General features: G+C 39.8%; 1 protein-coding gene and 1 long non-coding RNA gene across 2 annotated transcripts in view; one reads left to right on the top strand and one right to left on the bottom strand.

Moving 5' to 3' along the window:
- Positions 1-23,334, top strand: part of LOC122676936 — a 28,110-nt gene extending 4,776 nt beyond the window's left edge. The window contains exons 2-3 of the long non-coding RNA XR_006335675.1: positions 19,106-19,248; positions 23,216-23,334. This is a non-coding gene — a long non-coding RNA (uncharacterized LOC122676936). The remainder of the gene's footprint in view (positions 1-19,105; positions 19,249-23,215) is intronic.
- On the bottom strand, positions 10,813-25,758 carry LOC122676934 (guanylate-binding protein 1-like). The gene is made up of 11 exons (XM_043876538.1): positions 25,601-25,758; positions 23,309-23,508; positions 20,525-20,652; positions 19,560-19,669; positions 19,096-19,292; positions 18,250-18,492; positions 17,135-17,415; positions 14,698-14,910; positions 14,036-14,138; positions 13,600-13,793; positions 10,813-12,470 (listed from the first exon to the last, which is right to left on the bottom strand). Exons 2-11 carry the CDS (start codon positions 23,496-23,498, stop codon positions 12,354-12,356), a joined length of 1,776 nt encoding a protein of 591 aa, XP_043732473.1. The 5' UTR covers positions 23,499-23,508; positions 25,601-25,758; the 3' UTR covers positions 10,813-12,353.
- Positions 25,759-26,963: the final 1,205 nt, after the last annotated feature.

The following is a 26,963-nucleotide window of genomic DNA, read 5'->3' as shown; positions in this document are numbered from 1 at the left end:
GGGCTACTTCATTTCTTCTAAGGGATTCTTGCCCACAGTAGTAGATATAATGGTCATCTGAGTTAAATTCACCCATTCCAGTCCATTTTAGTTCACTGATTCCTGAAATGTCTATGTTCACTCTTGCCATCTCCTGCTTAACCACTTCCAATTTACCTTGGTTCATGGACCTAACATTCCAGGCTCCTATGCAAAATTGTTCTTTATAGCATCAGACTTTACTGCCATCACCAGCCACATCCACAACTGGGTGTTGTTTTTGCTTTGACTCAGGCTCTTCATTCTTTCTGGGGCTGTTTCTTCATTCTTCTCCAGGAGCATATTGGGCTATAAGGAGTTCATCTTTCAGTGTCTTTATTTTTTGCCTTTTCATACTGTTCCTAAGATGATCAAGGCAAGAATGCTGAAGTGGTTTGCCATTCCATTTTCCAGTGAACCATATTTTGTCAGAACTCTTCACCATGACCTGTCCATCTTGGGTGGCCTTACATGGCATGGCTCATAGTTTCATTGAGTTAGACAAGGCTGTGATCCAAGTGATCAGTTTGGTTTGTTTTCTGTTATTGTAGTTTCCATTCTTTCTTCCCTCTGATGGATAAGGATATAAGGCTTGTGGAAAGATGCAAAGGTTGGCATGATAAAGGACAGAAATGTTATGAACCTAACAGATATTAAGATAGATATTAAGATATTATCTTAATATATCTATTATATATAATAGATATCTTAATATCTATCAAGATATTAAGATAGAAGATTTTAAGAAGTGATAGCAAAAATGCACAGAAGAACTATGCAAAAAAGATCTTCATGGCCAAATAACCACAATGGTGTGATCACTCACCTGGAGCCAAATATCCTGAAGTACGAAGTCAAGTGGGCCTTAGGAAGCATCACTATGAACAAAGCTAGTGGAGGTGATGGAATTCCAGTTGAGTGATTTCAAATCCTAAAAGACAATGCTGTGAATGTGTTGCAATCAGTACGCCAGCAAATTTGGAAAACTCAGCAGTGGCCACAGGACTGGAAAAGCTCAGTTTTCATTCCAAGGCCAAAGAATTTTCAAACTACCATACAGTTGCACTCATCTCACACTCTAGTAAAGTAATGCTCAAAATTCTCCAAGCCAGGCTTTAACAGTACGCGAACCGTGAACTTCCAGATGTTCAAGCTGGATTTAGAAAGGCAGAGGAACCAGAAATCAAATTGCCAACATCTGTTGGATCATAGAAAAAGCAAGTGAACTCCAGAAAAACATCTACTTCTGCTTCATTGATTATGCCAAAGCTTTTGACTGTGTGGATCACAACAAACTGTGGAAAATTCTTAAAGAGATGGGAATACCAGACATCCTGACCTGCCTCCTGAGAAATCTGTATGCAGGTCAAGAAGCAACAGTTAGAACCGGACACGGAGCAAGGGACTGGTTCCAAATCGGGAAAGGAGTACGTCAAGGTTGTACGTCGTCACCTTGATTATTTAACTGAAATGCAGAGTACATCATGTGAAATGCTGGGCTAGATGAAGCACAAGCTGGAATCAAGACTGCTGGGAGAAATAGCAATAACCTCAGATATGCAGATGACACCACCCTTATGGCAGAAAGTGAAGAGGAACTAAAGAGCCTCTTGATGAAACTGAAAGAGGAGAGTGAAAAAGCTGGTTTAGAACTCAGCCTTCAAAAAACTAAGACCATGGAATCCAGTCCCATCACTTCATGACAAATAGATGGGGAAACAATGGAAACAGTGAGAGACTTTATTTTTCTTAGGCTCCAAAATCACTGCAGATGGTGACTGTAACTATGAAATTAAAAGACTCTCTCTCCTTAAAGGAAAAGCTCTGACAAACCTAGACAGCATATTAAAGAGCAGAGACATTACTTTACAGACAAAGGTCTGTCTAGTCAAAGCTATAGTTTTCCTAGCAGTCATGTATGGATATGAGAGTTGGACCATAAAGAAGGCTGAGCACCAAAGAATTGATGCTTTGAAACTGTGATGTTGGGGAAGACTCTTGAGAGTCCCTTGGACTACAAGGAGATCTAACCAGTCCATCCTAAAGGAAATCAGTCCTGAATATTCATTGGAAGGACTGATCCTGAAGCTTAATTCCAATACTTTGGCCACCTGATGTGAAGAAATGACTCATTTGAAAAGACCCTGATGCTGGGAAAGATTGAAGGCAGGAAGAGAAGGGGACAACATTGGATGAGATGGATGGATGGCATCACCAACTGGATGGACATGAGTTTGAGTGTGTTCCAGGAGATGGTGAAGGACAGGGAAGCCTGGCATGCTGCAGTCCATGGGGTCACAAAGAGTCAGACAGGACTGAGTGACTAAAGTGACTAAGTAGAGACAGGAAGCATAAGTGTGTTTGATTCGTTGTTACTGGTTTTTATGCAGGTTCATTAAGTGATTGAAAGACCACATGCTGAGCATTCAAATAGTTGTGATATGTTAAGCCATGTATTATTCTTTATAGTCATGTTGGCATTTGAAAGAGCAATGTAAGGGACTCCTTTGAACTAATAGCTAATGAGTGTACTTTTATATCTTATGCTCATTTGTTTTCTGAATAAAAAGGCAATATCTCCCAAGGGCTTCCCTTGTGGCTCAGGTGGTAAAGAATCCACCTACAATGCGGGAGACCTGGGTTCTATCCCTATTTTGGGAAGATTTTCTGAAGAAGGGAAAGACTACCCATTCCAGTATTCTGGTCTGGAGAATTCCACAAACTGTATAATTCATGGAGTCGCAAAGAGTCGGATACGACTGAGTGACTTTCACTTCACATCACTTCATCTCCTTTACGGAGATAAAGCCTTTTCCATTGCTTCATAGAGAAGACTAAAAGTATTCTGAAATACAGCAGAGAGAAGGCAATATAGCCTACTTGGCAAGCCAGACTGTGTGGATCAGATCTCAGCTGTGCAGTTTTCTAGCTGTATAACCTTGGGCGAGTTACTTCATATCTCTGTGCTTCAGTTTCCTTATCTGTGGGATGTAGATTTTAGAACCTTACTTATAGTGCTATTTTGAGGATTGAATGACTCCATAGACCTAAAACAAACAAACAAAAAGAACTTAGAACTGTGCTCATTTCTTCCTAAGTACCGTACAATTGTTCCTTAAGAAAAAGGGAGAGTCTTTAGGATGGGGCTGCTAGTTATGCCCCAATATTTAGTGTTCTTTTCTTCTATAGCAGTATGACTCCCAAATTTCAGCAGAGTATTTGGATGCTTGCTTAAAGACTGCATTCCCAGTCTCTGTTGTAGCTGATGGGCCATAGGATATAAGTGGAAGCTGTCTGTGCTGTTTCTAGGAAATGTCTTGAGGAATCCTACACCCCTGTTGATCCCTAGGTTAGTGGTTTCTCTGACAGTTGGAGTGCAGACATGTTGGCTATTTGAACCCCCAGGTGGAATCTTCAAGTTGAAGGTGGTAGAACAATGGATGGGAGAGAAGGAGCCTGAGCTTTAATATCATGAAGCCACCATTCTAGCTCTGGGCCTCCTATATTGACATAAGAGAGAAATCAACCTCAGTTTTGTTGAACTCTTTCATATAGGTTTCCTGATATGCAGTCATGGTACTGCTGTGATTATTGACCCCTCTTGTTTGCTGACCAAAGGCACTTCACTTTACATGGACCTTCCAGATGACCATAGAGTGACAGAGGGGAGAACAAAGTGAAAGATATTAGCAATGCCTTATTATCTGGAAATGTTCTCAAGTGGCATTTGTCCCTTGTAGGTACTAAGGGTCAGGCAGTCAGAACTAACTTCTTCCTTTACTCATAATCCTAGAGCAGTACTAGGAAGGACCTGATCCAGAAGAAAGTGACAACTGAGTCTAAGTTTGCAAGTTTCTAGAACCTTTTCCATCTTACATTCCTGCTATAAAGAGTTATGGTCTTGAAAGTTGCTGAGAGTAAATCTTAAGCATTTTCAACACACACACACACAGAGACAAGAATTAACTATGTTAACTATGTGAGAGAGATGTATGTGTTAATTATCTTGATCTCCTTAATCATTCTACAGTGTATATGTATATGGAATCACCATGTTGCCTGCTTTAAATATATAAACTATGTCAAAAAAGAGTTACGTTTAGTTTTCAGTCTCATGCAGCTATTTTAAATGGATTACTTTGTGTGTGCATATATATTATTACAGTAAATTAGTGTTTTTTTGGCCAAATTATGATAGCTGTACAAACATTAGCTTAAACATTTCAAAAATTATAGTAGAAAGATTGGCCAGCATAACTATATATCTATTTTTTATATTTGTTTGTCTACCTGTGTACCTTCTCAAATACACATTTGGCAGGGTTTATAGCAATTTAGATTGATGTTGAGGCTGAAACTCCAATACTTTGGCCACCTCATGCAAAGAGCTGACTCATTGGAAAAGACCCTGATGCTGGGAGGGATTGGGGTCAGGAGGAGAAGGCAATGACCGAGGATGAGATGGCTGGATAGCATCACTGACTCGATGGACATGAGTTTGAGTAAACTCCAGGAGTTGGTGATGGACAGGGAGGCCTGGCATGCTGCGATTCATGGGGTCGCAAAGAGTTGGACACGACTGAGTGACTGAACTGAACTGAACTGAATAATAGCAATTCAAATATTAATGTTGGTTACTAAGGATGAGAAAGTCTTCACAGTTGTGGACAGTTTATAAAAAGCAAAAATGAATTGTGACTTTACAAATCAGTTGGGTAATAAAAATTCATTCAGGGCTTCCCTGGTGGTCCAGTGGTTAAGAAACCACTTGCCAATGCAGAGGACACAGGTTTGATCCCTGGTTGGGGAAGATTGCACATGCCACAGGGCATCTAAGCCTGTGTGACTCAACTGCTGAGCCCAAATGCCAAAACTACTGAAGCCCGTGCACTTGGAGCCTGTGCTCTGCAACAGCGGAAGCCACTGCAACAAGAAGACTGCACACCACAACTAAAGAAAGCCCATGCACAGCAATGAAGACCAAGAACAGGCAGAAATAAATATTTTTTTAAAAATTCATTCAAAACATGGGGACCATGTGTAAGGTGTAACAATAAAAATTGTGCTGGTAGAACATTGTGCCCTTCAAGACATGGGTTAGGTGTGTGGCTTCTGGCTAATGGTATTAGAAAATGATGCTACACAAGCACCCACTGTGTTAGACCCTGGTAGAAATTGCTCTTCTCAGTATGGTGTTTTTCTTCCTTTCTCAATCTGACTTTGCCTCTGGAATTCCTGGATCACATTGGAGCTTTTCAGCTTTCAGAGGCCCCTCTCTTAAGGGTTCTCAGCAGGTTCTCAGCTCCTGGAGCGTTTCTCTGGCTACTGCCCTTTCCCCCACAATTTGTCCTGGTGTGCAGTCCTTTTGGCAATGCTGCTGGTCCAAAATCCGTACTTCGTGCTTTATGACAGGCAGTTCCCCAGAGCAATGGCAGGACATAAACTGACACCTAGTTCTTTAGGTCTCTAAAGAAGGGATAACGAGAGTTTTTAAAGAACAATGTATTGGAGACAGTTACAAACAATTCTACTGTACCATAATTATGTGCTTTTTAATTTATCTGTCTTATTTTCTCTCTTAAGACTCAGAGAGGGGGGAGGAGGAGCCAAGATGGCGGAGTAGGACGGGGAGACCACTTTCTCTCCTACAAATTCATCAAAAGAATAACTGAACGCAGAGCAAACTTCGCAAAACAACTTCTGATCGCTAGTTGAGGTCATCAGGCGCCCAGAAAAGCAGCCCATTGTCTTCGAAAGGAGGTAGGACAAAATATAAAAGATAAAAAGTGAGACAAAAGAGCTAAGGACGGAGATCCGTCCCGGGAACTCTTAGGCGGCATTGCTTGGGGTAGGGTCCGGGCCTGAGTGCCCTGAGGACAATCAGAGGGCGCTTCGGTGAGTTGCCAACTTGAACTGTGGGAGACCAAAAGAGAGAGAGTAAATTAACCGGCCGAACACACTGCCGGCCGTTCGCAGAACAAAGAGACCGAGAAAATCCAGAGAAGAGCTCGCAGGCTGTGGACCGGCCCAGCCCCGCCGGAGGCAGGAGGCAGGGGGGAGGGGAAGGTCGGGCGAGACACAGGGCGCAGGCACCCGACCGGCGCGGGCGGGGACTGGGGCTGGGGACGCGGAGGGCGGAAGGCGCGCGCACCCGACTGGCGCCAGCGGAAACTGAGACTGGGTCCGTGGAAGGGAGTGGGCGCGCCACACCTGGGGAGAGTCCGCCCACCAAGCCCCTGGCTGCCTGGACCGCTCTGACAGGGAAGGCACAGAGAGCGGGCGCAGCTTTTCGTTCCGCGCTTTTGTGGAACCCCCGAGGGCTGGAACCGCGCGCAGCGCGGGCCGCGCTCCATATAGAACAGCCGGGAGCCTGAGCAGCACAGACGGAGAAAGCGGCGTCGGCCCCTCCCGGCAGCCCCAGCCCATCCCGGCAGCGCAAGCCCGCCCTCACAGCGCCAGCCCCTCCCTGCAGCGCCAGCCCATCCCCGCAGAGCGACGGAACTAGCTACCTGAATAAGAGTCCACTTCTGCCCGCCTGTGTCAGGGCGGAAATGAGGCTCTGAAGAGACCGGCAAACAGAAGCCAAATAAACAAAGGGAACCGCTTCAGAAAGGACTGGTGCAACAGATTAAAATCCCTCTAGGAAACATTGACTACACCGGAAGGGGCCTGTAGATATCGAGAAGCGTAAGCTGGAACGAAGAGCTATCTGAAACTGAGCCGAACCCACACTGACCGCAACAGCTCCAGAGAAACTCCTAGATATAATTTTACTTTTTTCTCTTTTTTTTTTCTTTTTTTTCTTTTTTATTTTTTCTCTTTTATTTTCCTTTAAAATCCCCTATTACTCCCCCATTACTCCTTAACTTTCATTTCCATAGACTTTTACGATTTTTAATTAGGGGAAAAAAAAAAATTTTTTTTTTCTTTTTTTTCTTCTTTTTCTTTCTTTTTTTTTCTTTCTTTTTTTCTTTTTCTTTCTTTTTTTTCTTTTTTTTCTTTCCTTTTTCTCTTCTATTTTCTATTTTTCTTTTTCTCTTATTTCTTTTAAAGTCCTCTAGTACTCCTCTACTACTCCTTAATTTTCATTTTCAATACACTATAACCTTACAAAAAAAAAAAAAAAAAGAGAAGCCCTATTTTTAAACCGAAGATTATTCTCTCCCAATCTTGACTCTCTGTTTTCTACCTCAGAACACCTCTATTTCCTCCTTTCCCCTTCTCTTCCCAATCCAATTCTGTGAATCTTTGTAGGTGACTGGGCTACGGAGAACACTCTGGGAACAGACAGCTGCGTAGATCTGTCTCTCTCCTCTTGAGTCCCCCTTTTTCTCCTCCTGCTCATCTCTATCTCCCTCCTCCCTCTCCTCTTCTTCATGTAACTCTGTGAACCTCTCTGGGTGTCCCTAACGGGGGAGAATCTTTTAGCCATTAACCTAGAAGTTTTCTTATCAGGGCTGTATAGTTGGAGAAGTCCTGAGACTACAGGAAGAATAAAACTGAAATCCAGAGGCAGGAGACTTAAGCCCAAAACCTGAGAACACCAGAAAACTCCTGACTACATGGAACTTTAAGTAATAAGTGACTGTCCAAAAGCCTTCATACCTACACTGAAACCAACCACCACCCAAGAGCCAATAAGTTTTAGAGCAAGACATACCACGCAAATTCTCCAGCAACGCAGGAACATAGCCCTGAACATCAACATACAGGCTGCCCAAGGTCACACCTAACACATAGACCCATCTCAAAACTCATTACTGGGCACTCCATTGCTCTCCAAAGAGAAGAAATCAAGTTCCACGCACCAGAACACCCACACGCTTCCCTAACCAGGAAATCTTGACAAGCCAATCGTCTAACCCCACCCACTGGGTTAATCCTCCACAACAAAAAGGAACCACAGACCTCCAGAATACAGAAAGCCCACTCCAGATACAGCAATCTAAACAAGATGAAAAGGCAAAGAAATACCCAACAGGTAAAGGAACATGAAAAATGCCCACCAAGTCAAGAAGGGATAACGAAGAAATCCTTTGTGGAGAGAGAGAAGATTCACTTCTAAATGGTACAAGGATACAAATGGCTATCAAAGTCTGGAAACATTCAATATGATGCTAAATAATCGAATGGTAAACTTTCAGGCAAAAACATCAGGAATGCAGTTGGGATGATAAATGCTGTGTATAAAATATTCGTTCATGTGTTTAAAAATTCTTATTGTATGGGAGGGCTTACTATGTATTTGGCAGCCTTCTAGATCCTGCTGATTCCATAATAACCAAAATAGAGAATGTTTCTGCCCACCTGGAGCTTATATTTTACTGAGGGAGTTAGGCAATAAATATGCACAAAGTTAAGAGGTTTCAGGAGTGATAAAATATGATGAAGAAAATTTAAAATACTGGCCACTAGATGGGGCTCATTGCTTTTTTTCATTTCTTTCACCAGTTGCCTCAAAAAGATAAGAGAAGCTGAGCGCAGGACACACTGTGTTATGTTTTGGGGCCCTGTGATAGACCCTTTGTTTCCTAAGTTTGTTTCTCTTCCTATTTCTCCCTCCCAATTTTGATTTTTTCCTACTAGTTGATTGATAAGGGGAAACCTAGTTAAGACATATTATGGCATCTGAGATATCTTGGTGTAGTTGGTTAGATCAACTCATTCCAAGTCATAGAAATGGTCTCCCCTCAATTTCCTGGGTATTTAATATCCTGTATTTATTTGTTTAATACCTGTCTTCATCATTAGACTGTTAGCTCCTTAACAGAGAAACTTCAACTGTGTTTTGCAGTCCTTGGCAGTGTACCTGGTAGGTCTTCAACAAATATTGTGAATGGATGAATCCCTTTAGTCTGAGCATTCCTGTTTTCCACATAGTCTCATCTAACTTTTCTTGTTGTTTTTCAGTCACTCAGTTGTGTCCGACTGTTTGTGACCATGTGAACTGCAGCATGCTAGGCTTCCCTGTCCTTCACCATCTCCCGGAACTTGCTCAAACTCATGTCCATTGAGCAGGTGATACCATTGAACCATCTTGTACTCTGTAATTCCCTTCTCCTCCTGCCTTCAGTCTTTCCCAGTATCAGGATCTTTTCCAGTGAGTCAGTTCTTTGCATCAGGTGGCCAAAGTATTGGAGTTTCAGCTTCAGCATCAGTTCTTCCAATGAATAGTCAAGATTGATTTACTTTAGGATTGACTGGTTTGATGTCCTTGAAGTCCAAGGGACTCTCAAGAGTCTTCTCCACCACCACAGTTCAAAAGCATCAATTCTTTGGTGCTCAGCCATCTTTAGAGTCCAACTCTCACATCCATACATGACTACTGGAAAAACCATAGCTTTGACTATATGGACCTTTCTCGGCAAAGTGATGTCTCTGCTTTTTAATACGCTGTCTAGGTTTGTCATAGCTTTTCTTCCAAGGAGTAAGCATCTTTAAATTTCATGGCTGCAGTCACCATATGCAGTGACTTTGGAGTCCAAGAGAATAAAGTTAGGCCATAAATCTAACTTTCTAGAGGGATTGTTTTGGAGTTAGGTTGGAAAAAATCTCCATAATAAAAACTGGACGAGTTTGCCTGTCTTTTGTTCTGTGACTGGCTCTGTCAAGATTGAAGGCGGGAGGAGAAGGGGACAACAGAGGATGAGATGGTTGGATGGCATCACCAACAGATGGACATGAGTTTGAGTAGTCTCTGGGAGTTGGTGATGGACAGGGAAGCCAGGTGTGCTGCAGTCCATGGGGTTGCAGAGTCGGACATGACAGCAACCGAACTGAACTGGACTGAACTTAGTTGTTGAAATTATGCATTTATTGTGGTAATGTTTTTTTTTTGTTTATCTCTTTATGTATCAAATATTCAAAATATTTCTTAAATCTTTATATTTGTGTGTTTTAGTAAATACATTTTCATTGATCTAATAGATTATTGACCCTGGACAAAGTAGGGCAGGGAGTTCTGCTGTTAATATTTTGCCAGTATCAGTTTATGGTGTGTCCCCTTCCTCTAGATCAGTGGAGCATATATTTCCTATATAAACTCATAGAAGGAAAAGTAATAATGTGTCACTTAGAGAAAATATACTTCTTTAGGCTAAAAAGAATTTTGACACAGAAACCCCATAAGGGTCAGCAAATATGGGCTCTAACATGTGGTATCTTTGGCAGATTGAAAGTGTATCACCTTGAATTGTGCTTTTGTCATTATGCTTCTCAATGACCCATATCAGATCTACTATATCACAAAGTCAGGGGAAGGGTAGGGGCCTGAAAATCTCCTTATATTTAATACATTTATTTTAATGCATAGCTAGATTAAGGACCATTGGTGAAAGTAACACACCTCCTTGGGAAGACAGCTGGATTTTGTTCCTGGATATATTATAGAAAAAGTGTTAAACCAGAGGTTAGATGATTTGGAATCTGTTAAAGAAACTCTTGCTACCATTCTAGAGAAGTTACCTAATTTAGTTTAGCTTTAATTTTCTGATTTTTAAATGATTAGCAAAGAAACCACTATTTGATCTTGAAGGAACAGTTATTCTTTTCTTTCATGAAGTCTCTTCAAGTGATAAAAATGTATTTGACTTACTCCTTTGTTGCAGTGCAGCTTGGAGAGTACAAAGAATTATCTACATACATACTGCATCTAATGTGCTTTGGGTCTCATGTGGTTTCCTATAAAGTTGCAATTTGAGTAAGGAAGTACTACTTAGCACTTGCCCAATTATGGAAGGAGGCATTCTCAATCCTGATGGGAGTGAAGGGGATTCAGTAGAGTAAGTCTCAAAACAACCAGAACAAACAGGTTTATTAATGTAGATTCAGTGGCATTAGCTGCATCCCTGCTTTTCTCTTATCATGTAATATTTTGAAGCCCTGTGTGATCTTTTCACAGTGCTCACATATGCAATCTAATTCATATGTTCCATACAAATTCAAGAAACATAAGGTAGGTATATAGAATTTTGACTAGTATTTCTATTACATAAAGCAAGGGTCTGCAAACTATGGCTCATGGGTACCAGCTGTTTTTGAAAACAGTATTTTCTTGAAGCATAGCCATGCCATCCATTTCTGTATCATCGATGGCTGCTTTATGGCAGAGTTGAGCAGTTGAGTCAGAGACCACATAGCTCACAAAGTCATGAATAGTTACTATCCCATCTTTTACAATAAAGTTAGCCAATTTATGGCTATGTAAAGTAAAACATTATTTTCTTGGTGAAATAATTTTAAAAATCAGAAATGTCAAGTTCAGTGAAGTATAATTTATTTCCAGATTAGAAATAATTCTTCATCACTTTAAGAAACTTCAACCACATACTTAGGAGTTTTGACAATTGTGATAAAGTCCTAAGTATTACCAAGAACATTATTTTACTGGTCAAAAGAAGTAAAAAACAACCCATATTCTCTTGGGGAAAAATAAGCAGGATTTCAAGTATGACTCTTAAGAATTGGGAAAAGATAGCCTAAAGTTTAAGGTTATAAACAATCTAATAATCAATTTAGCTCAGTTTTCTAACACATTGTCTGTCATCATTTTAAGTTCATCTTTGCAAGTTATAAATTGCTACAAACACACAATATATAGTTGTCATCCTGTTACTATGTTTAGTGTCACCTAAAGTTCTAAAGAGTCCCATTAAATTGTAACCTGAGTGAATTGAGCAAGAAGGAAAAGTTTCTTTCTCTAGCCCATTTATTTATGATTCAAGTTATAATCGTACTAAAGGCTTCTTCCATCTTCCTGTGAAAATGCTGTAGAGATTCTAGATCACTATGGAAGGTGATTTACTTTAGCTTGAAATTCACCACTAAGCATTGCCCATTCCCAGGCCCAGGAATCACATCACTGCTGACAGACTGTGCAGTCTGAAAACAATGGGACACCATACACTGTCTTCACTAAGAAACTAGAATGGTTGTCCCTGATATTGGAACCTCTTGTGTATTTGGTCAAAGTCATGACCAACTATGTTCCAAGACTTTGACCTAAGACTTTGCTCAGTACCCACTTGTCTAACTAGTGGTCATCTGGAAGAAGAAGCTCCTGATGGTATTAGTTTATGATGTCTCCTGTGCTGTCACAGAGGTAAAATACATCTTGTTACACAGTTGACAATATTGTGAGGAAGATGCACATGATTTCAATTATAGTGCTGCATGTCCTTGCAAATTTTAGTGTAATAAAATTGCAAAACCAAATAAAATAAAATAAAAATGCAAAACCTAAATATTATCAAATATGGTGACACTTTTCTTAGTTTTAAACTTCTTGAGTAATGCCTTTGATAAGAGTTACCAGGAAAGCTCTATTCTTTAATTCTTTAGCTTAGGACACATGGGTGCCTTGGCTTTTCCATCTTCTTCTGGAGATTCTGTATTTCATTTTGAAGTCGTTTGTTCTCCTCTTGGAATCCTTCCTGTAGTAGTCGGGACTGTTCCTAAAAAAGTACAAATGGAGACTGAATAACGCATATCATTAAGAAAATCTCTTAACTTCTGTCTAGTTTCCACATGTCATAGATTTTAAAAAAATATTTAATGTCTTCTTGAAATTTTTCCATCATTAATTTTTATCATTCTTTCTCTTGACCCTTCTAGCTCTGTGATTACTTTTCCTGAGTCTTCTTGAGTTAAGAAATATTTTTGACTCATATCTCCTGATATGGTGATGAATCTCAATTATCCTTCTAATTTTTTCTCCCATTAATTGTATACAAGCTTTGTGGTCAATCTTAATGAAATGTTTGACTTCAAATCTATGCATTTTGATTTTTAAATACACACACATACACATATAATGTAGAAATAAAAGAAGAATTTTCAAAATCTGATGCAGTCTGAATCTTAGATCAGGAAATTTGATCTAAGCTTCCACAACTTGGTGGTGGTGGGAGCAAAATATAGGTGAGGGAATATCAAGGTACCAGATTTGACCATACTGAATTTCTCCATATAATTCCCAACTTAACACATACTAGAAGCAGGGAACAGAAAAAAAGTAGGAGTAACAGATGGATACAGTGGTGTAAGAGTTAAGGAATCCTTCTACTTATGAAGGATCCCTGAGAGCTAAAATTCATCCCAGGTGTGACAGGAAAAAAAAAATCATAGATTCCTCTAAGTGGTGAATACAGTTCAGGTATCTTTCCAAGCATTGTGACCTAATAAAATTATTTAGTCTCATCTGAACCTCTCTTTAATTTCCAAAGTAATAGGGACATAACAGTTCTTGCTTTGTACAGTACTAAGTAAGAGATATGGATAAGACCATTTAAAAAAAATAATGCTTGGCAGATAATAGCTATTACTGATTGACAATATAGTGAAAAAGGACTGGGTATGACATAGTTGCAAGTAAAATCTTTCAACAACGAGATATTATAGGGGCCAGTTCAGGCAGGCAAATAGGGATTGAAAAGTACAAGTGAGCAAGCAAGGTCTTTCTTCTGGGCTTCATATTCTCTCCATATTCTCACATTCTTCATACTCTCATGTGCCACGTTTGTGAACAGGGAGTATCGCGGGAAAACAGAAGGACAGGAGCCACATGGTGTTGCAATTAAATACCTGCAGTTTGAGAGCAAGAGTTCTCTCTTGCTCTTCCAGTAACTGGGCCCTATCCCTCTCCATCTTCTCAGTCAGTTGTTTCACATGTTCCTGATAGCTCTTTTCTTTCTGTTCCATCATCTGCTGGTTCTTTATTTGCATTTCCTCCAGCATTTTTGCTGCAGCCTGTGCAGATTCAGCTTTCACACGTTCCACTGTCAGGAGGAAGAGGAAAAAGAAAAATGTATGTGGAGACCAAGTTGCTTCTTTCTTCCATCTACAGTTACCTATCACTGTTGCTACTGACTTCATATGCCCTAGTCAGAAATGACTTTAGCAAGTAAGAGACATCTTTTCTCATGTTGCTATGGTTTGAGGCTCCTAGGTTCACCCAGCAGAGTTAGTTTGAACTTTTAAGAGCTTTCGGAGCTATCTAGTCTCTTGACTAGCTCCTCACCTTCAATCAACTTTTCCTTCTCTGAAAGTGTCTGGTCTGTCTGTAGAATTGCATCAGTCACAGACTCCTTGGACTTCAAGTATTCCTGAAGAATCTCCTCAGCCTGGGACCCGGACAAAATGCAGTTAGTAGTAGGAAATGGCTGTAAGCACTCACTCCTGTTTGCCCACCACCTTTCCCTCTAGGAACTGCTCCTCTTGGCCCTGGTCTGCCTGGTGATCAGATTCCCTGGCACTCGGATGAGCACACGCTCCAGACTGGCCAAGCAAGGTGCCCTCCTGAGCAGGATCCTTTATAAAAGGTTGATATATATGTAAATAGCAATCCTCTGTTCTTTTAGACTGAGGGCTCTGATTTTGGAGCTGTGGGTGCTGTGGTCCCATATGGGGTGAGCTTGTTGGAGAAGGAAGGCATCATGGAGTAAGTGGATCTGAATAAAGGGGGTAGAGGGAGACTGAGAGGGAGGGAGGTGTGGGGCTGGGGGGAGCCATAGGCAAAGAGATAAATGATGACATTATTTGAAATTTTGGATACATCTGGTAATACAGTTTATAACTCAGTTGTTAATTGAGTGCAGACTCTTGGATGAGCACATAGGTTATACCTGGTGTAACAGGCTCCTTGTAGTGCTTATTAAATGAGAGTATATCAACCTTGCTTACCTGTATGCCCTTCCTGGGCTCCTGAAGATACTTCTTCTTCAGCTCTTGCATCTTCTCAATGAAGAAGCGATAGCCCCCTGATTTTGAATAAATCCCCTGTTTCACATCTTCTTCTAGAGGACTGAAAATATCCTTCAGTAAAGCAGAGCAACGATCTGATGATACTTTAAGATTCTGATTACAAAAGTCATCTCGCTTTTTGTCTAGCTGGGCCTTTAATGCAAAACAATAGAAAGTGTTAATAAACAGGAGTGACGAATAGCCAAAATAATCTTGAGAAAGAAGAATGGAACGGGAGGAATCAACCTGCCTGACTTCAGACTCTACTACAAAGCCACAGTCATCAAGACAGTATGGTACTGGCACAAAGACAGAAATATAGATCAATGGAACAGAATAGAAAGCCCAGAGATAAATCCACGAACCTATGGACACCTTATCTTTGACAAAGGAGGCAAGGATATACAATGGAAAAAAGACAACCTCTTTAACAAGTGGTGCTGGGAAAACTGGTCAACCACTTGTAAAAGAATGAAACTAGAACACTTTCTAACACCATACACAAAAATAAACTCAAAATGGATTAAAGATCTAAATGTAAGACCAGAAACTATAAAACTCCTAGAGGAGAACATAGGCAAAACACTCTCCGACATAAATCACAGCAAGATCCTCTATGACCCACCTCCCAGAATATTGGAAATAAAAGCAAAAATAAACAAATGGGACCTAATGAAACTTAAAAGCTTTTGCACTACAAAGGAAACTATAAGCAAGGTGAAAAGACAGCCCTCAGATTGGGAGAAAATAATAGCAAATGAAGAAACAGACAAAGGATTAATCTCAAAAATATACAAGCAACTCCTGCAGCTCAATTCCAGAAAAATAAATGACCCAATCAAAAAATGGGCCAAAGAACTAAACAGACATTTCTCCAAAGAAGACATACAGATGGCTAACAAACACATGAAAAGATGCTCAACATCACTCATTATCAGAGAAATGCAAATCAAAACCACAATGAGGTACCATTACACGCCAGTCAGGATGGCTGCTATCCAAAAGTCTACAAGCAATAAATGCTGGAGAGGGTGTGGAGAAAAGGGAACCCTCTTACACTGTTGGTGGGAATGCAAACTAGTACAGCCACTATGGAAAACAGTGTGGAGATTCCTTAAAAAACTGGAAATAGAACTGCCATATGACCCAGCAATCCCACTTCTGGGCATACACACTGAGGAAACCAGATCTGAAAGAGACACGTGCACCCCAATGTTCATTGCAGCAGTGTTTATAATAGCCAGGACATGGAAGCAACCTAGATGCCCATCAGCAGATGAATGGATAAGGAAGCTGTGGTACATGTACACCATGGAATATTACTCAGCCATTAAAAAGAATTCATTTGAACCAGTCCTAATGAGATGGATGAAGCTGGAGCCCATTATACAGAGTGAAGTAAGCCAGAAAGATAAAGAACATTACAGCATACTAACACATATATATGGAATTTAGAAAGGTGATAACGATAACCCTATATGCAAAACAGAAAAAGAGACACAGAAATACAGAACAGACTTTTGAACTTTGTGGGAGAATGTGAGGGTGGGATATTTCAAAAGAACAGCATGTATACTATCTATGGTGAAACAGATCACCAGCCCAGGTGGGATGCATGAGACAAGTGCTCCGGCCTGGTGCACTGGGAAGACCCAGAGGAATCGGGTGGAGAGGGAGGTGGGAGGGGGGATCGGGATTGGGAATAAAGACCTGCCCTCTGTAGTTGAAATAAAAAAAAAAAAATAAAGAAAAAAAAATAAACAGGAGTGAAAGATGTTAGCTTGATGTTGAAATTTCTGGAAAAGCATCTCAAAAAAATAAAAGTAAAAAAGGTCTCTGACCCCTAGACAGACTTATAGGCACTCAACAGGACCATATCCTTCCTCCAGATTCTGACTTTCTACTAAAGCCCTTTCACCATGGGGTGACCTTCAGAGCAGTGATTACTAGCCATGTGGTACACCTTTGGAGATAAATTCTGGCTTTTCACATTGGATCAGTGACTGCATATGAAATTAATGTGGCTCAATATAAGTCTGCTTGTGATAACTAAAACTAACATTTTCTTTATTGCCAAAATATCCAATGAGTCTGATAACAATGAGCATGTAATTTGATTAGAAGCTCTGCTACTTGTATATGCATGTAATGAAACTATAGGGAAAAGAATATTTGTTTATTCATGAAAGAAAAAAGTTTTAGTGCATAATAAGATATATCATAATAAAATTGGTTCTTCTTATGATAACGCAGATTGGTTTTCACCACTTAAATATCTAGTGAGAATTACTTTTCTCAAAATAAGCACCCATCTCATTTTCTTCTATTATTTTACTTTCTAAGAACCTAGTTTGTATAAACTTGAGAAAAAAATTACCGCTAAATCTTTTTGAAACAATTGGTCTATGTCTTTGAAGGAACTCTTCATGAAGACTTCAATGGCCTCTTTCTCGGTGGCCCTGTGCAGGTCCAGCAGTTCCTGCAGGGTTTCCGTGGGCAGCTGCAGCTTCTCGCCCATCTGCTGGTCATAATGGGCGATGGCCTTTTTCACTGCGGCAGAGTTCTCAATCTCAGCCAAGGCCAGGACTGCATTCTCCATGCAGGGCAGATCTCCACTGTTGATGGCATCGACATAGGTCTGCACCAGGGTCTCTAGACCTACAATAGAGAACAAATGATGATGTTTATTTTAGACGGGATGAGGAAACTTTCTATTCTGTGTAATTCTAATGTCTATTACCAACCATTTGTCTCACAGCATCAATGCCTCAGCAGCATCTGAAAACCTGCTAAAAATGCAGACTCTCAGCCTCTATCCCAGTTGGACTGACTTAGACCCTCCTTTTTGGCAAGATCCTCAAGTGGCATAAATATATCAAAGGTTGAGAACCTCTGTTCTAGATAGCGAAGTCCTGCATGCACATTCACTTTAGCAGCAGGCACTGTTAGGCCAGAAGCCATATCTCTCTCATTTATGTCTGTATCATCAGCCCTGGTAAACATTTGATTAATATTTGTGGAGCAAATAAAAATGAGTCCTCCATTGTGTTTATTCTAGCAGAAAATTGTTCCAGGAGAACCTTCTGTGATGATTTAAGTGTTCTGTGTGTGCTGTCCAGGGTGGGAGCCACTAGCCTCAGGTGTGTGAGCCCTTGAGATATAGCTGTGTGATCCGAATGTTAAATTTCTATATTTTTTATTAGCTACATTTAATTTAGATAGGCACACTTGTCTAGTGAAAACCATGTTGGATAGGGCAGGTCCAGTTTACTAGGACAATTTTCAGCTTTTAGAGCTTTTATTCTTTGCCTTTTGTATCTTTTCTCAACTATGAAGTCTGACTAATAAAACCTATCAGAAGTGTTGGTGCCACCTAGAATTTAACACGATAATAGCAGTAGATGTGCAGTTTTTAAAGTTGAAGCTACATGGATGTTATCACACCATCCTTTAGTCTTAACAGTGAGAGTGAAGACTGGGAATAGGACTCACGTGGTCCATCCACCTTGATGCCTCCTGAGAGAGTTTTAGTTTTGGAATTGCTAAAGATGTAGGAACAGAAGACCGCAGCTTGTTGCACAAATTCGGAGTCCAGCTCATCGTCACACAGTTCCTCAAGCTGGTTCAATTTCTTCCTGTGAGTGGGCCGATCAAAGATGAAGCATTTCTTCTTTGGGAAGAACTTTCGGATACAGAGTCGAGGCAGATTAAAAGTTTTATCTTTTGGGCTGGTACCTGGAGGAAGAAAAAAGGAGTTTGCCTAATGTAGGGTCTTGCAAACACTTCCTGTAAAGGGTCAAACAATAAATATTTTAGACTTTGCAAGCCAGATGATCTCTTTTCTGAGTACTCAAGTCTCCTATTGTAGCCTAAAAGTAGTCATAAAGAAACTATAAATGAATGGGTATGACATTATTCCAGTAAAATCTTATTTAGAAAACCAACTGGCAGGCTAGATTAGACAATATTTGCCTGTAGCAATCCATTACCACCCCTGAACTGTGCATGGTTCATGCTTGCATTTCTTTTCTTCAAATAAATGACCATTCTACTCCTATTCTTTGGCTAATTACAGCATCACAAGCCCTAAGCATGGAGATACCAATCTAATCACAGCATAGGGAAGGTGAAAGGAAAAGAAGTTTATTCTTAGAACAGGGAGAAAAGTAATCTAAAACCAAATCTATTAATTCAGATAGTAAACAAGCATTACTTCTTAGTAATCACCCCTTGAGAAGAAATAGAAACTATAAACAGAAGACAACTGTTGATAGATAACTAAGGAACAATAGTTTTTAGTGTTTTGTCATCTGTTTACCAATTCTAAGTCCCCTTTACCTTTCTTAAGCTTGAGTGAATTCTCCAGGTACTCATCTGCTGTGATGGACTGTCCATCTGCTTCCAAGTCGAGGGAGAAATCCCTCAGTGTCCATACGAAGTCTGGAAAGAAGCTCACAAAGTCAGCTGAATCCTCAACCCCATCCACATCAGGTGAGGATCTTGCCCTGATTTTATCTGTCAGTTCTGTCACATAGCTGAGTAGCAAAATAAGGAAAACTGGCATGAATGAAGAGTACCCCCCCAATCCTATATTAGTTCCACATACAAAACCTTTGTTTCTCCTTTGTTCTTAACCCAAGTATCCCAAGTATCAACTCTTCAGTAGGTTATAGGATTTTCCCCTTGCCATTGAATTCTTTTTTATATTTCTTGTGTTTGTTTCACCAGGATTCATAGTCAGCTATTTTTTAAATGTTGGTCTCCCCTCTGACTTTGATGTGGTTTGGATCCCAAAAGGATACTGCAGTTGGTCCATGGCCTGCTGGTTGATAGTTCCCATACTATTGTACACAAAAGTGCTGCTCAGGAGTATTGCTAGGGCAAAGATCCAGGAGTCATTCTGGTTGTCACCCTGAAAATCAGAACATATTTTACCAGGATTGTGTTTCATTCTTATGGCACTTTCCTGATTAGCAGTAGTAAAAGGATGCTCATTTAACTAGAGTTTTTTTTTTTTTTTAAGACAAATGACCTGTAAGAGCAGCTAAATCCCAGCAAAAATGACTGTTAATAGGACTTGAAATTTGAATAGTTTTGTAATTAGTGTTTTTGGTTTACCCTGATTCTCACTGGACTCTTATGATCATTGGCAGGTAGTTGCAAAACAAATAGTCATTGCAGGTGGACATTCTAAGGGCTTAAATATAATTCAAATTTAATTTTTTCTCTTTATTTTTACAGAACAATTGTCTTAATATGGGGGCAATAATACTTGTATTTATCTCATCAAACAATTGTTGTTCACCTAACACTTTGCACTTCTTATCTTTTAAATATTCCATACAATATCAGAGGCAAGTGTATATCTATTACATCTATTTTATAGATTAGAATAACTTGCTAAAGTCATTGAGGTACTGATAGACTTTAAATCCATGAGTATGGCACTTCAGAAGCTAAATCCTAAAGTTCTTTGCAGGATAAAATTCATCACTTGGAGTTTATCTGTACTCCCTTTGTGCATCTGTGTTAACTTGCTTAGCTTATAGCTTTTTATTAATTAGGATACTGTCTACTGACCACTATGCTCTTCTAGGATTCTGCCTTATGAATATTTTCCTAACCCCTGGTTCCTAGCTTGGTTTCATAGCATATAGACAGAAATGAAAAAACGTGGTTAAACAAAGGTCTTATTTAAAGGAAAATGAAAAGTGTAGAGGACATTCAGACACGAGGGCTTAGTCCAGATTGGAACCTCATTCCTTACCTTCTCCACATCCCCCAGGCCCTCCGTATCAAGCAGAACTAGAGTGCGGTTCGGCCTCTTGGGATGAGGCACACACCACATCCAGATGCCCTTCGTGTGTGACTGCACAGTGGAGCCCAGAGAGAAGCCTGCAGGGGGCATGGGGAAAGAGAGAGTGGGGTCCTGACATCAGGTGGCTCTGGGAGTGGGGATGACGGTTAACAAGATCAAGTTTAGGAGAACTGAAACCACCACAAGTATTCATCTTACAATCAGAGAAACAGGGCAATTAGAATATTGAATACATGAAAAGATTAAATACCTTTCATGATAAAAGCAATCAACAAGCTAGAAATAAAAGAAAATGATCTTAACATAGTAAATAACAATAACAACAACAAATAACAATTTAAAAAAGATACAGCCAACATTATACTGAATGGTGAAAGACAGAAATCATCCCTTCCACAAAAATTAACCAAAATGAACCAAAGATCTACAAGAAAATGAAAGTGAAAGTGAAGTCACTCAGTAGTGTCCAACTCTTTGCAACCCCATGAACTGTAGCCCACCAGGCTTCTCCGCCCATGGGACTTTCCAGGCAAGAGTACTGGAGTGGGTTGCCATTGCCTTCTCCAGGGGATCTTCCTGACCCAGGGATTGAACCCAGGTCTCCCACATTACAGGCAGACACTTTACCCTCTGAGCCACCAGGGAAGCCCTTAAAGACCTACATGTTAGAGCTGAAACACACAAAAGAACTTCACGATTTTGGATTTGCCAATGATTTCTTGGATATGATACCCAAAACATAAATAGCAAAATAAAAATATGTAAGTTGAACTTGATCAAAATTAAAACTTTTGTGTATCAAAGGACACTCTTTACAGATTTAGGTACATAACTCAGAATGGGAGAAAATATTTGCTTGTTATGAATCTGATAAGGGATTGATATCCAGAATATATAAAGAAGTCCTACAATGCAACACAAATAAGCAAATTAAAGATCATCCCACATAAAAGAATGAGCAGAGAACTTGAATATGTTTCTCCAAAGAAATTATTCAAGTGATCAATAAACATATGAAAACATGCTCAACATTCCTAGTCATTAGAGATGTACAAAGCAAAACCACAGTGTCTTGTAACAACCAATATTGGAAAGTAATCTGAAACATGTATACATATAACTGAGTCACTTTACTATACACCTGGAATTAACAAAATATTGTAAATCAACTGTACTTCAAAAAAAGCACTAGTGTAGATCTTAGTGAATCCTAAAAGTTAACAATATTTATAAGAAAGTTGGACAATTTAACACTGAATGAATTTGATAATATTAAATAATTTTTATTTAAAAAAAAACCCACGATGAAATACTATTTTATGCCCTTTAGGATGGCCAGTATGAAAAATCCAGAAAATAACAAGTACTGATGAGAACATGGAGGAATTAGAACCATTGTGTGTTTCTGGTGAGAATGTAAAATGGTATAGTTTTACATTTCCATCAGAATGTAAGCACCAGAATGGGACTTTCCTTGTAGCTCAGCTGGCAATCTGAGCTGCAGTGCTGGAAATCTGCCTGAGCCTGCAATGCTGGAAATCTGCATTGCTGGAAATCTGCCTGGAATCTGCCTGCAATGCTGGAAACCTGGGTTTGATTCTTGGGTTGGAAAGATTTGCTGAGAAGGGAACGGCTACCCACTCCAATATTCTTGCCTAGAGAATTCTGTGGACAGAGGAGCCTGGCAGGCTACAGTCCATAGGGTCCCAAAGAGTTGGACATGACTAAATGACTTCCACTTTCACTTTTCTGTGGAAAACAGTACGGCCGTTTCTTTTAAAAATGAGCACAGAATTGTCATATGATCCAGTAGTCCCACTTCTGGGTGTATACCCAAAGGAAGTGAAAGCGAGGACATGAATAGATGTTTGTGTACCCATGTTCTCAGTAACATCATTCATAGTAGCCAAAACAAGGGAACAGTCCAAATGTCCATCAGCTAGATGACTGGATAAACAAATTAGTATCACATACAATTATTCAGCCTTTAAAAGGAAGTGAATTTGACACATGCTACAACATTGTTGAACCTCGAAGACATTATCCTCAGTGAAATAAGCCAATCGTTAAAGGACACTCATGTCTAATTCCTCTTGTATGAGACCAATCAGATTTATATCCAATATAGAAGGGTGGTTGTCAAGGTGGTTGGGGCATTATTGTTTATTGGGGTACAGAGTTCCTGTTGGAGGAAGTTTTTTTTTTTTTTGGGAGGAAGTTTATGGAGATGGATGTTGGTGATGTTTACACAACAGTGTGAATTAACTTAATACCACAGAATTTTTAAAAAGTTACAGTGATAAATTTTGTGGTAAGTTTTATGTTATGTATATCTTACAACAATAGAAGAAAAGAAAAGAAAAAGAATAGCCAATACAAATTTAAACACATTTTTAAATCTTAAAGATCAGTGGAAATGTTCTTACTATACAAATATCTTTGTAAGAGTCTTATAGTTTATTGTTATATACATTACCTATTTTTTATTACCACATTAGTCTTTCTAGGAAAGGAACAATGTATGCTTTTAAAAAAGAAACTAAGGCAAAGTGCAAAGAGTGGTGAGCTGATTCTTTCAGGTCGTAGTGACAATGTGGACATAACTGTGGACTGAAAGTTAGCTTTCAATATTCCTCCCAGGTCTCTCACTTCCTCTCCTCACATCACTGTGCTGCGTGCTGGGGGTGTGGATGGACAGAAGGGACTTGGCTCGGCTCTGCTGGTGCCACTCACCCTTTTTCTTCCCGGCCAGCTTGTTCATCAGGTAGGACTTGCCCGTGCGGTAGAGGCCCACGATAGCCACCACCACAACAGGCTGCCTGATGGCAGACAGGATCTTCAGGGCTTTCGGATTAACCAGCAGTCGCCCATTAGTGTTCTCAATGAGGCACTCTGGGCCTGGCATGTGGATCTCTGAGGCCATGTCGCCTCGTCTGCAAGGGAAGAGATGGGTTGGATTAGAATTTCCAGTTTAAACAGATCAAGAGCTTTCATCAGGTTATTTTGCATTCAGAAGGAGGAATCGTAGAATCCCCCAACATGGCCAAAATTTGTATGTCAACAGTGAGAGAGATGAGGGAAAGATCTGCCTCCTTTTAGAAAGTTACAGAAGTACAATCAGAGTAGTTCGTTAAAGATATTGATACGACAGTGACTTATCAGCCAGCGTTCAGCTACCCTCATGCACAAAATCTTCCATTTAGTTTACATGGAAATCTTTCCTTTTGGATCCTCAATTAAAAATTTATACTAGACATTAAATGTAAAGCAGAATAGGATTCAGAGAGATTTGTTGTACTTACTATGTATGAGAGATTTGGTATTTATTTATTCACTAATTCTTACTATGAATAAAGAATTTCATGAATAAATGTTAATTGCTTGATATATATATCTCTGAACAATTTCTAATGATTTGAAATGCATGTTTTTCTCATTAGTTATCCTTATTTCTACTGGAATAAGTGTCCACAGAACTTCTCACACTGCTATTCTAGAAGTGGAACTTACTTTAGCAAATTTTATAAAAAATTTGTGAAACATGTGGCTTGTGAAACACGTGGCTCAAGACTCTTCCAAAACCTTGGTATGGCCTTGTGGAAGCAAGGGATCTGAAAGTTAAAATTCACTACCTTCAGAATAAATAGCCTACAACAATGTGGGGGTAAACCTTACATCTGCAAATACTGCATGTTGCTGAAAATTGTTTGTATATATGTATGTGTGTATGTTTGTAAGGGAAAAAGGACAATGAAATAAAGATTAAAAGATCAGGAAGCATATCAGGACAGCTAGAGAAGAAAGTTGTTGAAAGAAAATAGCTATATTTCCAGCCATACAGTTCTAAGTTTTCTGTTTTGTTCTTTTCCCCATGTTATAGAAGAGAAGTGAAGCAGGAAGAGAAGGAAGAGGGGTGGAAGTAAGGAGAGAGGGATGGGGAGGCAGAAAGGGAGGGGAAGCTGAAAAGGAGAGAGAGAGCTGTCAGAGGGTAAGTGATAAATAGAGCTAGTGCCAAATCAAGGAAGTCAGAGGAAGAATTTCTAGAAGGCAAGATCACAACTCCTTGAGAGCCCAGAGAGGGCAGAGGAAACAATGATGGTGCCTTTAGCACTGCACCACGATAGTCTTTAAAGAAGAAGCTTTTTAGTAAAGTAGTGAGGTTGAATTCCGCTCCTAAGGCATAAGACATCCTCAAGTTGGCACCAAGAAATTGAATGTAGTGAAACCTGTGGTATTTCTAAAGTAAGAAGTCCACTTTGAAACAAATTTCACAAGTAGGGCTGAAGAGTATGCTGTCTTCATGAATCTGTATCTTTCAGTCTGATTTTCAGCTTTTTCTCTGTCTTCAGAGTATCAGGTGGCTATTACCACTACATCTCATTTGGTATTATTTCCTTCTCATGAAAATAACATATTTGTCACCCTGTCAGTTTCTTAGCTGCAGTCAAATCAGTATTGAACAAATATAATAAAGACATTGGTAATATAACTACCCCAGTCAACACAGACAACATCAGCAAAGAGAAGGGTAATACTAATTTGTTTCAAGCTATTAGATTAGCCCAGTAATTCCACACAAGCACAGTCATGACCCAGGCATGCTGCCACCTGATAACACCAGGATGTCCTCCGACCTTGTGTCTCATGGCAGGATGAGCTACAGCCTGTCTTGGTGCTGATGATTTTTTAAAATTTTTATTTTATTTTTAATTGGAGGAAAATTACTCTAGAATATTGTGGTGGTTTCTGCCATACATAAGCATGAATCAGCCATTAAGTATACATATCCCCCCCTGCCAAGTTGTCCTCCCACCTAGTTCCCCATCCCAACCCTCTAGATCTTCACAGAGCACCAACTTTGTGTTCCCTGCATCATACGATGCAGATCATTTTTTAGAAAACTAACGAACCTTTGTAGACCCCTTCCCACCCCTGCACTAATCTTATCATGATCTCCTTCTCCCAGAGCAGGGCTCCTTTAGCACTGGAGAGAAAGATGCTCTGAGGAAAAAATAGAGTTCTTACCTGTTTTCTTCTCAGCTTAGTTGGCGTGGTTCTGCAACTTCTCTGTCTCTCACTAGATTTTAGACTTCTGTTTCACCCACTCGTATCCTAGGTCTTGCTTGCTTTGCTTTAGCTACCAGACAGAAGTCAAGCCACCTCTTAACAGCTTTAGAGTAATATGAAACTGAAAGCACTGCGAGCAAAGCAGTGAGTCAATAACCATAAAAGGAATTTTTGGAAGCTGTCCTAGTAGGAGGAAAGATGGGTTTGACACAATTTCTCAACTAGCACCTTCACATTAATTTCTTTGAAAGACATCTTAGAGATCATTTACTATTTGGAAAAGTGTCTATTAGATACTTAAGTATAATGGAATGTGTCTCAGAATTGGGGATCAGTTTAGGAAACCTAGAAGAGGAAGCATATCAATTTTTAGGTTTAATTTCCTTAAATAATGGACACACAGTGGACCTAGCTCCTCATTTATGCATGCCATAAGTGAGGAAAAAGACACATCTTATACATTTATGAATACACAGCCCCTGGAACTTAATACCAACTGCCCAGGCAGAAAGGAGTTCCATGTGTTGCACACAGGTTCCATGCTCTGTGCCAACAGCTCCACATGGATTAAATATTGATATCTCATAACAGACATTTCCCCACCATTTTATAGAAACTGAGACACAGAAAGATTTAATGTCTTGTCTCATATTACAGTACTGTAGATAATCTGAACCAAATCATTCTTGTTTCCAAACCCTCCTGTTTAACCTCTTCTATGTACTGCTTTTCCTTGTCTGTTCAGTGAATAGCAGTAGAAATAACAGCTTTATTTCTTGATTGCTCTAAGGAGCACACATGTTACAAGTCTAATTCAATCCTGAGTATAATCATGCAAAATAAGTGGTCTTGTCTCCATCTTACAGTGAGAAAACAGGAAGCCTTGAGGGAGGGTAAATAATATGCCTGGTCAAATTCACTAAGCACGTCGTAGAGGTGGGATGTGAATTTGAAACTGTGTTTGCCCTTAAACTCTTCTTTTTCTCCTCCTCAACAGGGCTTCTGAAGGAGGGAAAAGGAAAGTGAGGAGGAAGGGAGATATTCAAGGAAGAAGGGAAATATTTCTAAGTTCTTCTAATCTCACGGTACATTGGTGTTTCTCCCCATCTGGAAGCCAGTGTCTGAAATTTAACAAATAGAATTATTTGTTTTAATTATTTTATTTTGTTTTATTATTTTCTTTTCTTCCTTGCTATTATCTTTTAAAATGTCTCTGGGTAAGAAGTACTTCAACTTGCTTTGAAAAATATGATTTATCTGGGTCTTCCATTTGCTGGAAGGGCTTCCCTGGTGGCTCAGATGGTAAGTAAACTGCCTGCAA

The sequence above is a fragment of the Cervus elaphus genome, chromosome 20 (genome assembly GCF_910594005.1).
Source record: "Cervus elaphus chromosome 20, mCerEla1.1, whole genome shotgun sequence".
Classification (NCBI taxonomy): domain Eukaryota; kingdom Metazoa; phylum Chordata; class Mammalia; order Artiodactyla; family Cervidae; genus Cervus; species Cervus elaphus.
The sequence above is the reverse complement of the archived record's forward strand: the minus strand, read 5'-3'. Positions and strand labels throughout refer to the sequence as shown.

What these genes read in the sequence shown, in the direction of transcription:
- LOC122676934 (XM_043876538.1), bottom strand. Translation starts at nt 23,498, where the DNA reads ATGGCCTCAGAGATCCACATGCCAGGCCCAGAGTGCCTCATTGAGAAC. An exon ending in GCTGGCCGGGAAGAAAAAGG is followed by an intron (nt 20,653 to 23,308) that starts GTGAGTGGCACC and finishes TGCCCCCTGCAG; the next exon opens with GCTTCTCTCTGGGCTCCACT. An exon ending in CATCAAGGTGGATGGACCAC is followed by an intron (nt 17,416 to 18,249) that starts GTGAGTCCTATT and finishes TCTCTATTGTAG; the next exon opens with GTCTAGAGACCCTGGTGCAG.